The sequence below is a fragment of the Equus quagga genome, chromosome 3 (assembly GCF_021613505.1).
Source record: "Equus quagga isolate Etosha38 chromosome 3, UCLA_HA_Equagga_1.0, whole genome shotgun sequence".
Taxonomy (NCBI): domain Eukaryota; kingdom Metazoa; phylum Chordata; class Mammalia; order Perissodactyla; family Equidae; genus Equus; species Equus quagga.
The window spans coordinates 73,382,065-73,394,162 of NC_060269.1; the positions used below are offsets into that span (position 1 = coordinate 73,382,065).

At 41.8% G+C, this 12,098-nt stretch overlaps 1 protein-coding gene across 3 annotated transcripts in view; it reads left to right on the forward strand.

Annotated features, from left to right (window-relative positions):
* Positions 1 to 12,098, forward strand: part of MANBA (mannosidase beta) — a 114,327-nt gene that overhangs the window by 8,804 nt on the left and 93,425 nt on the right. For all 3 annotated transcript variants that reach the window (XM_046656848.1, XM_046656850.1, XM_046656849.1), the window contains exons 2-4: positions 1,542 to 1,636; positions 4,211 to 4,316; positions 5,339 to 5,509. In XM_046656848.1, the coding sequence (XP_046512804.1) occupies positions 1,542 to 1,636; positions 4,211 to 4,316; positions 5,339 to 5,509 (372 nt within the window). The remainder of the gene's footprint in view (positions 1 to 1,541; positions 1,637 to 4,210; positions 4,317 to 5,338; positions 5,510 to 12,098) is intronic.

The following is a 12,098-nucleotide window of genomic DNA, read 5'->3' on the forward strand; positions in this document are numbered from 1 at the left end:
AAACCTATGTTCTTAAATATTTGTTCCATGTTTATTCATTAGAAAGGCTGAGTCAATGTATGGGTGAGGAGCAGAAAAGGAAGCAAATTTGTTGGGCCTGGCACACCCCATTTAAAAGTCAGTTTGGTGATTATCAGCTGTTATTAAACCTTATCAACTACTCCCTCCTCTAGCTTATCAGGATCTTTCTTCCGGTAGGAGCGGTTGCTGGCAGCTCCTTTCCCTCCGTCTGGAGATGCACCCAGGGATGTAGCAGGGCCTCGTGCAGATCTGTGCTCTGGGCAAGTGCCTGCCTGCTCCTCGCCCACCTGACTTGGTGGTCCAGCCCTGACCTCTGCGGACCTTAGACCAAATTAGCTCTTCTTTCAACACCTGGACTTGCAGTCCCTGAGGAAATGGCCCTTGGCCCTGCACACGGTTGCCCTCTGTGTAGCCGTGGTGGTGTTCACAGACAGATGACCTGAAAAGCTGCACTGACCCCTTTCTGTTCTGCTCCTGTCTAGGAGCCCCCATCTGAGAGATAAAGGGTGGAGAACGAGGTGGAGAAGAAAGACCTAAGGGTTATGAAAGAGAGGACTGGAGGCTGGGCACTCGGGTGGAACAGCATCTGTGAGCGCCCAGCAGGCCAGGCATCTAGGGCAGAGGTTGCAACCATTTTCAGTCAAGGGCCAGATACGGTTTAGGCTTCCTGGGTCATGTGGTCTCTGTCATGCCTACTCAACTCTGCTATTGCAGTGTGAAAGCTGCTGTATCTAATTTGCAAAGGAATGGGCATGGCACTGCTCCAAGAAAACTTTATTTATTGCCACGTGTCCGTTCTTAGCTCGCTGGCCACCCAGAAACAGGCAGCGAGCTGCGTTTGGCCCGTGGGCTGAGGCTCGCTGACCTGGCCTGGGTAATGGAGGCAGTCCGACCGGATCTGTGCTGCCTGTGTGTTCTCTGTAGAGATCCTTTTCATGCTCACTTAGTGAAGCAGAATGAAAAGTAACTTTGAGAATGCTTGGTGAATCCAAGGACTGGGAGTTTTGCTCACGTTTGGGCAGCAGAGGAAAAGCATTCCCCCTGGAGACCGCCAGGGACAGTGGCAGCAGTAGGCACAGTGACACCCGCGGGGCGCCGGGGCTGAGGGCCACGCCCCAGAAGGCCTTCTGTTCCCTGCCAGAGCCTCGGAGGGTCTGTGTTTGCCTTTAACAAGGGAAGCCAACCTTAATCTCCACACGTGTTCTTTGTAAATGAAACTATTTTATTTCCATCTCAGAGCTCTTTCCTTTTAGGTATTTTGTTGGACTTTTTTTTTTTTTTTTTTTTACATCTTTTAGTATTTTTAGGTTGCAAATGCCCGCTTTGTTTGAAAGGTAATGATCTCTTACGTGGGCAGAGCGCTAGCCTCGAGGATGCCATGTGCCAGCATATGAAATGCTTGTGCTCCTAGGTCAAGAGTTTATTAAATTTTAGGTGATTATCATTAATAATTTATTTCATGTTAATTTAATAAATTTATTTTTGTGTGTTTAATCATCTACTATAATTTTTATCCACAGGATCCGTACTACAGATTTAATGACCTTAACTACAGATGGATCTCCTTGGATAACTGGACCTACAGCAAGGAATTTAAAATCCCCTTTGACATTAGGTACTTATGTGTGTATACCTGTACATATAAGTTTACTAATTATTATTATTTGAGCTTTTCTTCTTTTACTGTCTCTGCAATAATCTTTTGTTAGTTTAGGTTTCATATCAGAGAGTTGTCAGACTAAAGCCTTGTGTAAGAGTGAATTTGTGATTTATGTGTTGATTTGTATATGAGGATGGTGCCTCTGATCATCAGTCACTAAATTATGTCTTATTCAGTCATTTTTCCAGTGATTATAATGGAGTCACCTAGGCTGAGTCAATCCTCTTATTTGCATCTCCTTCTTCCTGCCCCCAGTAATCAATAAGAGTGTATATATTTATAATATGGTCAAGTAAGATCACAGACACATCATTTGTTCGATGTGGTGTTAAGAGAGCCTTGGCCGAATATGAAGCCTCATGAGGCTGTGAGGAAAAGCATGACATAGTTTTCAGTAATGTTCTGTGTAGCAGAATGTAACCCAATTATATCTACCACCGTTATTGCTAAATGTAGAAAAAAAATCCTTCTGTCCCTTTTATATGACTGTTTTGGTAATTATTCACTAGCCCCTTGAAAAAGAAATAAAGCCAGAATTATGGTGCTCAGTATCACGGAGTTAATGTGCTCTGGGCTGTTACTTCTAGATAATACTTAAAATATCTCTATTAGGGGTCCTCTTTCATCTTGAACTCAACGTATCCAAAATTTCATCAGGTGGCTTGCTCACTTAAAGCTTACTTTGTGTTCTAACAGCCTCATTGCTTCTCTTAATGTAACACCATTGTTCCAGTCTTCTACGCCTAAGGTGCTTTTGGCTCATCATATCTTTCCTTCATCTTCCTGTATTCCATCTGTTTCTGAGTCCTATTACTTTCTTCTGTCGTTTCTCTTGATTCAGCCCCTTCTTCCTCATTACCAAGTTTCCACCTTTGCCTAGGCCTTTATTAGTGAGTGCCTGGAATTGGGCCAAAGCTGCCTAACTAAATTTCTCGCTTTGTCTTTTCATTCTCTTTTCTTTCATATGTACAAACATTAGACTCATCTTCCCAAAATATTGAGTTTACCACAGTGTCTGCCTTTTGATTTGCAAATCAAGTTTAGTCTTCTCTGCCTGTCTGTGAAAATACTGCTTACTGTTGCCCAGGCCGGTACCGTGTCCTGTATCCCCTCTGCCTGCGGACCTGCCCAGCCTTATCCCCTTAGTTGCCCAGCACTGCTTCTACACCGAATCAGGCCTGTTACCGTGATGTTCTTGCTGCTGTTAGCATTGCCTTGTTTGATTTTACTCTCCCTTTAGGGGTCTGCCCTCTACCTACATATTTCTACTCATTTAAAAAAAAATAACTTGAAATATAATTTGCATACCATTATAATTCACCCATTTAAAGTGTACAATTCTGTGTTTTTTGGTATATTCACAGAGTAGTGCAACCATCAATAAATTTTAAAATATTTTCTTACCCCGAAAAGAAAGCTACACCCATTACCAGTCATTCCACATTCTCCACACCCCTCTCCCCCATCCCTATCCCAGCCTAGGCAACCACTAGTTTATTTTCTATCTCTGCAGACTTGTCTTTTCTGGAAATCTCATGTAAGTGGAGTTATACAGTATGTGGTCCTGTGTGTCTGGCCTCTTTCACTGAGCACAATGTTTTCACAGTCCATCCATGTTGTCACATTTACCAGCACTTCATTTCTTTTTATTGCTGAATAGTATTTTACTTTGGGGACATGCCACATTTTATTTATTCTGTCATTGAAGTTCCTGTTTCCTTCTTGAAGGCTTTCCTTATGACATACACTCTGATAGCACTTGCAGCCTGTCCAAGAAAACTGCACCACGAAGCAGAAGAGAGTGAAAGTTTTCTCTTTGTTTGCTGTGTTTTAGGCTTGAGTGCCAACCAGACTGCAGACTCCTTAAATTCCAAGACCATTTTAGTTCCCCGTAAGGCTTAGCAGCGTGCTGGGCACATCCCAGTCGCTCACAGATACTTGTTAGTTGGTTAATGAGTTTTCTTAGGTAGCGTCAGTAAATGTAATAGTTTATAAAAACATTGTGCGTCTGTTGTTTAACTTGGTTCTCATAAGAACTTTGTGAAGGGCTAGAAAAAAGTGAGTGCATTTGGAAATTGTAAGTTGTATTTTGATTTTATGGTGATTAAAATATTGTGAAGAAAGAGGGGCCGGCCTGGTGGCTTAGTGGTTAAGTTCATGCGCTCCTCTCTGGTGGCCTGGGATTCACGGGTTTGGATCTTGGGTGTGGACCTACACACAGCTCATCAAGCCATGCTGTGGTGGCAGTGTCCCATGTACAAAATAGAGGAAGACTGGCACAGATGTTAGCTCAGGGCCAATCTTCCTCACCAAAAAAAAATACATATATATATTATGAAGAAAGATATGCCAGGTCATTCAACATAAAAATGTATTAAACCAAAATTTTTCAAAATTTAATTGGAAACTGCCTTTTAAGAATGTGTATTTTCTGAGAATTATTTGTTTAGTTCTTAACTAGTTAAAAAAAAGACTCATCTAAGTTAATATTTTATATGTCTTATTTTAAAAATCTTTTCTTTTTTTTAGCAAATGGCAAAAAGTAAATTTGATTTTTGAGGGCGTTGATACAGTTACAAAAGTCCTGCTCAATGATGTTACTATTGGGGAAACAGACAACATGTTCAAAAGATATGTAAGTATGTAGTGGCATCAGGTTAAAACCCCACTTCTGGCCTAACTGCCGTTGTGAGTAGAGAAAGGTAAGGGCGTCATTGCCTGTGCAAGCCGGGCCAAGCTCTTTGAAGCTCTGAGTAACTTACTTTATTTCTCAGTTGCCACACTGTAGAATGGTGAAAACACTACAGACCCTATGGAGTTATAAACTCATTATCTAAAATGATTGGCACAGTTCTTGGCATGTGAGAAGTGTTCAATAAATGCTGTTCCCTTCTGCATTATTTGTGATCCAGAGTTTCATGGGAAATGACAATAGACTATTTTAAAAGAAAATGCTCCTTGTTTTCTGGAATAATTACCATAAGAGATTGTATCCTGACTCCCCCATCTATTTCAAGGGTAGACTTTTCAAACAAAAGTAACTTATGACAGAAATACACGCTGTTCCTCCCAGAGAGTGGTTGTCCTGAAGAATCTAGGAAGTCCTTGGCAGTTCAAGGCTGTATGTAAATAGCCAGTGCAGACATTCCAGGGCTAAAGCTATTTTCTGATCACTCTGTTTGCTAGGACCTCATCTGTCAGTAAAAATAGCAAGAGAAACCTATGTGCTCAGTTAGAACTGAGAGCAGGCATAAGTAGAAGATAAAAGCAACGGACGGTCACTTGGAGACAGAGGTTGGATTGGTGGTTACCAGAAGGGATGAGGGGAGGGAGGAGGGCGAAAGGGGTGGGTGGGCACATGTGTGTGGATTGTAATTAGTCTTTGTGGGGTGAATATGATGTAATCTACACAGAAATTGAAATGTAATGATGTGCACCGGAAACTTATATAATGTTATAAACTAATGTTACCTCAATAAAAAAAAAAAGAACTAAGTGTAGGCAACTAAGTTATACTGTTTCAGAGAAGTGCTTTCTCCTGCAAAAAGGATAAACTTAAAGATTTCAGTTCTTTTATGTATCTTTCATACATTCTGTCTGTATCTAAAATTTCACGTGCAAGGCTGCTTCCATATCTGTTCTTTCCCTTTAATTCAGAGCTTCGATGTTACCAGTGTGGTTAGGGACGTGAACTCCATTGAGCTCCGTTTCCAGTCCCCAGTGTTGTATGCGGCCCAGCAGAGCAAGGCTCACACTCGCTACGAGGTGCCCCCAGACTGCCCTCCAGTCGTCCAGAAGGGCGAATGCCACGTCAACTTTATTCGAAAGGTAAAGGTCTCGCAAATGGCTGGGGCTCTAGCCCTGGGGATGGGCTGTGCGTGCACAGGAAATGCTTGTTTGAAGGCTCCAATGGTGTTTCCTAAGTTGGGCATCTCTGTCCTGCCCCCTTAGTGGGATTTGAAAATTTGGAATAAGAATCAAAAGATTATATGAATTTTTGTGGAAAATCTTTGTCTTTCTAGGTTTCCTTCTTGAAGCAGGCTTCGGAATTTAGGTAACATCAGGAAAAGGAGAAAACTAGGTGACTGATACTGTAACTTTACAAATTAGTTTTTAACATTTAGGTTTATCAAACTTTTCACCAGACTGTAAGGTTCATATATATTAGTGATTCTTGTTACTACGAAGCCTTCTGCAAATATTAGTATATTTGCTGACATGTTCTTACATTTTATTGTAGGTTCTCATAAAATCTAACAAAGAGAAAATCCAGAAGGTGATTATTTTTCTCTGAGTCTGATCTCAGTCTAGATGACTTGGATTTATTGTAATACATGGTTGAATTAGTATTCTATGTGACATTTAGTTTTTTATTCAAAAATTTTTTTATTGCAGTAGAGTACACATAACACAGAATTTACCATCTGAACAATTTTCAAGTGTACATTTCAATAGTATTAAGTATTTTCACATTGTTGTGAAGCCAGTCTCCAGACCTTTTTCATCTTGCAAAATTGAAACTCTCTACCCTGGAAAACAGCTCCCTATTTTTCCCTCCCCCCTGCCCCTGGCAACAACCATTCTTTCTGTTTCTACGAGTTTGACTCCTCTAACTACCTCTTATAAGTGGAATCAAAGAGTATTTGGTTTTTTGTGACTGGCTTATTTCACTTAGCATAGTGTTCTCAAAGTTCATCCATATTGTGGCATGTGTCAGTATTTCCTTCCTTTTTAAGGCTGAATAATATTCCATTGTATGTACATACCACAAAATTTTGTTTATTTATTCATCTGTCACTGGATATCGGGTTGCTTCCACCTTTTGACTGTTGAGAATGATGTTGCTATGTATAGATATACAAATATCTCTTTGAGACCTTGCTTTCAATTCTTTTGGATATATACCAAGAAGTGAGATTACTTGATTTTATGGTAATTCTATTTTTAATTTTTTGAGTAAGTGACATTTAGTGTTAACAACAAAGGTAATCGTTGGTTTCATTGTGAAGATACTAAGTGTATTTTTCTAGCACTGGTTATCTAAAACCTCAGTTGATAAATGCTAATTATTTAAGTGACTCTCTTTAGACTGACTAGACCTACCATTAAATTATATTTCCTTAAGATAAGTGCTAAGGTCAAAATTATACCTTCCCCTGTTTGATTCAACCTCTGCCAGTTTGTGTCAGTGTCTCAGTAACCGGTCGTTTGTGTTACTGTAACTGAACAGTCTGTAGCTTAGCAGAGGTGTTCCCTGGAATACTTGTGTACTTATACTTCTGTATAAAATTCATCTTTTGTTTTTTGCCTTTGGCTTCAAATGGCACAGTGGTTTGAATACGAGAGGTTGTACTTTTCCCCTCTCTTCTTCCATCTTTAACCTTCTATCAAAATGAGGACTTCTTGGATCCTAATGTGGAAAGTTTACTTTTCCAGTCATTAGTAAAGATATACATATATGTTATACATATATCTGTGTAGTATTTTCCCTCTACCCCCTATTCAATTTGTAGCATTTAAAATGTACTTCCAGATGATCTAGATAGAGCAAAGTCCCTTGTCACTGAAATCAGGAGTCAGACCTGGGTGTCTGCTCTCACAGTGTGTGGAACACTAATCTTGGGAACTTGCCAGAATAATGAGCTGCATCTTGGTGTCCTGGCTAGATTGACGTGGTCCGGTGGGAAAAGACTTGAGCTGGAGACCAAGTCAGGAATCTTGGATCTGAATTCTGGCTCTAAACCCAGAGTGATTTTAGACAGTCCCTCATCTGTATATGGAGCTAATCCCTTCCCTTCCTTCCTGATTGTGTTGGTATGAAGATACAGTGAAATAATGCTGTAGGGGCCACCCGGTGGCAGAGTGATTAAGTTCCCCTGCTCTGCTGAGGGGCCCAGGGTTCGCCGGTTCAAATGCTGGGTGTGGACCTACACACTGCTCATCAAGCCATGCTATGGTGGCATCCCACATACAACATAGAGAAAGACTGGCATAGATGTTAGCTCAGTGACAATCTTCCTCAAGCAAAAAGAGGACGATTGGTACAGATGTTAGCTCAGGGCCAATCTTCCTCACTAAAAAAAGAAAAAATAAAAACAACAATTACAACAAAACTGGTTCCTCTGCTGATTTTTTAAAAAAAGAAATAATGATGTAAAGTGCTGTACAGCTATTCAAAATGTAGAGTGGTGATAGTATTTAGTTTGGAGACTTATTTCTGTAATTATATACTTCTAGGTGTGTAACAGACAAAAGGCCTCAGCTTAGCTTATATGAAGTGAGTGGGATAGAGGTGGGGAGTGAGGTATAAAGAGGAAATGTTACTCTCCGTTTTTTTTTTTTTTGGTGGGGGCGTGGGGGCAGTAAGTGAGATGCTGGATATTTACGGTTGAAGAAGAGGAGGCGTGTTTACAGGACGTTCAACTGTAGCAAAACAAATCCATGTGGAGATGTGAGACGTGCTTGTGCAGTGCAGTGAAAGCGCTGCTCGGGTGCTCTCAGCCCCACGGCTACCATCTTGATAAGGAAGTTCTTTGGACGCTAGGTTTTCATAGTATTGCATTATTTCTTCTCTCATTTGCTAAATGCAAGTCTCTGCTGTTTGTTAAACATGCTGTATGGCCCTTATATTTTATTGATACCTGAACCCCTCGTGTACCTCTTGGCTCCTCCAGGAATGAACAGGAAAGAGAATATCCGCCTCCCTCTTTCCGTCTGCCTCCTGTAGTCAAAGGTCTGCAGCCACTGCGCCATGAAGGTTCAGGAAGATGTGTGCCCTTTCACTCAGGGAAGAGCTGAGAGAGAGGAACCGGTCCTCACATTTATGCTATAGGTTCTCTCGGACAGTTTTTTCTCTTAAGGATTAGTCTCTTGTTTCTGAACTCTTGACTTCGTGTGAATAAGGAATTTACTTAGTTGATTCGTCGCTTGCCAGGGCATATTTTCTATTCAGGTTTGACAGGCAGTGCTGTAAAACTTGTAGTCCTTGTGCACTTTCTCACTTTCCTTATGGGATCAGCACGGAGTCTTTCATCGTGGGCTCTTTGTTGACTCGGCTGCTTGAATTCCTGGGAACATGTTCAGTAGTTAAATTTTACTTTTTTCATCTTCTCCTCGGGAGCATTTTCTCCATCAGTTTTTTGACTCTTCTGCTTTCTCCATTTCAGTACAAGCCTCCTCTTGTCTCTCCTATCTTGCTTATCTAGCTTGGGTGGTGAGACACCTCACTTCAGCCCCCCCCCCCCCCCCCAGAAGTATTCTACACCCTACACCATCCTTCTTGTTTTCCACTTACATCTCTGGCTGTTCCTTCTAAGTGTCTTTAATATAATCAACCTCCTCCTGTTAGAAGTCGTTTCAGGCCTCTCTCTGTTCTAGACACTTTTCTCCTCTCATTTTATACCCTCTTGTCGCCTATCTCATTTCTGCGATAACCAGTCACATTTTCAGTGACTCCTAATAGTGTGTCTTCATCCAGACCTCTCTTCAGTTCCAGACCTTATGCTCTATTGCCTGTGTGGCATCTTCACGTGCCTGATTCATGGGGCCCTACAGCTCATTGTGTCCAACACTGCCCTTGGGATCTGAACCCTTCTCCCAGGGCTCCCTGTCTTGCAGAGTGGAATACCATCCACAACAGTTGCTCAAGCCAGAAACCTAAGGGTTATTTTCGATAACTCTTTCTCTTTTTCCCTCCTCCAATCCATCACTAAGTCCTTTTGATGTTATGGCTGTGACTTCATCAATAGTTCTTGAATCTTCCCACGCTCCTTTCTACTACCATTCTTGAATTCAGTGTGTCATCTTTTCTTGCATGGACTATTGCCCTGGCTGCCTAACTGGTTTCCTAACAACCACACTTGCCTTCCTCCAGTTCATTTTTCACAGAGCAGCCAGAATGTTCTTTTCAGACAGAAATCATCCCAGCACTCCCCTTCTTAAAACTCTTTAACAGTTTCTCATTGCCTTTGAGCTAAAGTCCAGAGTTCTTAGTTCTGTCTGCCCCATGCCCACTTCTCCGGTCTTCTTCCCCACTCTTCCCATCCTTCTCTCTTCATCTCCCGGAATGCATCCTTTTCTCCTCACCTTGAGCCCTTTGCCCTTGCTCTCCCTTCTGAAAGGGGTGCTTTCACTTCCGTCTCCCCTAAACACCTCGGACTGTTGGTACTCACCCTTCAAGCCTCCGTGTAAGGTCACTATTGTTCAGGGAAACCTGTCTTGACTGTCTCCTCCTCCCATTATATGTTCCCTGTCTGTTTCCCTTGCATTTGTGATTCATGCCTGAATTTCTTGCTGTACTGTGAGCATTATGAGCGGAAGGACTGTGTCGGTTTTGTGTATTAATGTACCCCCGGCCTGAAACATAGCAAGCTCTTCACAAATATTTTTTGAAGGAGTGGAAACTTTATTTGGAGAGGTTATATGAATAGGAGTGATTTATAGCCCTTGATGGGGAAAATAGTTGGCCTTAGAAAATGTTGAATATTTCTGCCCTCCTCCTCCCTATCCCTGATAAAAGAATTACGTATCTGAACTTAACACACTCTCCAGTGTATATTCTCAAGATGGTTTTCATTTTGAACACGGGAATCTGATACTTAAGTGGTGAATTTAGACAGATGCAGATGCTATGAAGTGGTTTTAATTCTTTTTCTCTGTAATGGAAATTAATTTATATCTTAGGTAAATACAGAGCTTAGGAAATAATAATTATTATTATGAGAACAGTTTGGCCAAATCCTCAGGCTCTAGTCTACACATGCTCCATTCAGAAAGTTCTCAGGACTTCCTCTTGGCGCTGGTTCCTTTTTAAAAGCTGAACTTACAGCCTCACACACTTTTTTTCCCCAAAGATTTTATTTTTCCTTTTTCTCCCCAAAGCCCCCCGGTACATAGTTGTCTATTTTTAGTTGTGGATCCTTCTAGTTGTGGCACGTGGGACGCCGCCTCAACATGGCCTGATGAGCGGTGCCATGCTCCCGCTCACAAATTTTAGTTAACTGTGTTTTGAAAAATTGTTTTTTCTTTTAAGAGGTAGAAATTCAAAAACTTCTGCTTGAAACAGGATTTGTTTTAAGGGACCCATCTTCTACTTTTGAATTTGAATCTCTGTAAATTAATAGGAAATCGAGCATCTGAAGGGAGGCGTGGAGCCAGGCTGAGCGAGGTCGGGTGAGACGTCCACCCTGGACCCCTGTCGGTGTCTGAAGTTTAAACTGGTAGTTTTTGGGCTGTAAGTTCAGAACTCATGACTTCTGAATTCACACTGCAGGAAACAGGGGTTGGCAAGTCTAGCTGGAGTTTCTTAAACCTACTTATAAATATCTTTATCTTTCAATTTGTTTCCTCCTTCTTTATAGTTATTACATTTAAATACGATATTCTTATAGTTATTATATTTAAATACAATGATAGGCTCAGAAATATTTTGGAGAAATTTAAAGAGTAACTATTGTGTTGCTTCAATGTAATATGCTTTTGAGGAATAAATGTACATAATTAGATTTTATGTTCTTAGAACATTTCTGCCAAATTTAACTATGTTGCATAGGTTGATATATTAGTTATTGTATTACTTATCTATTGCTTTCTAACAACTTATGCCAAAACTTATCAATTTAAAATAACATTTTTGGGGGCCGGCCTGGTGGTGCAGTGGTTAAGTTCGCACATTCCGATTCTCAGCACCTTGGAGTTCACCGGTTCGGATGCCGGGTGCGGACATGGCACTGCTTGGCAAAAAGCCATGCTGTGGTAGGCGTCCCACGTATAAAGTAGAGGAAGATGGGCACGGATGTTGGCTCAGGGACAGCCTTCCTCAGCAAAAAGAGGAAGATTGGCAGTAGTTAGCTCGGAGCTAATCTTCCCCACCCCAAAAAAATTTCTTTTCACAGTTTCTGTGAGCCCAGAATCCAAGTGTAGCCTAGTGGGGTGCCTCTGGCTCAGGGTCACTCAAGAGGTTACGATCAAGCTGTGGGTCGGGGCTGTGGTCCTCTCAAGGCTCAACCAGGCCTGGAGGGTCTGTGCCTCTGCTCGCTCATGTGGTTTCTGGCAGGCCTCCGATTGGCTTCTGAGCTCAGTTATGTGTGCTTTGCACAGAGCTGCCACACAGCCTGGCAGCTGGCTTCCACCTTGACCAAGGGAATGTGGGAGAGGGTGCGCCAAACAGAAGGTGCGGTCTTCTATAACCTAATTTTGGAAGTGCTGTCACCTCTGCTGTGTTCCGTTGGTTAGAAGTGATTCACTAGGTCTAATCTATCGTCTGGGGGGGGATTACACAAGGACATGTACACCAGGAGGGGATTGTTGTGGGCCATTTCAGATGCTGTATATGGGGCACAAACACGCACACGCACGCACACACACACACACACACACACACACACACTATTACGGACTTGATTATGTGCCCCTTAAA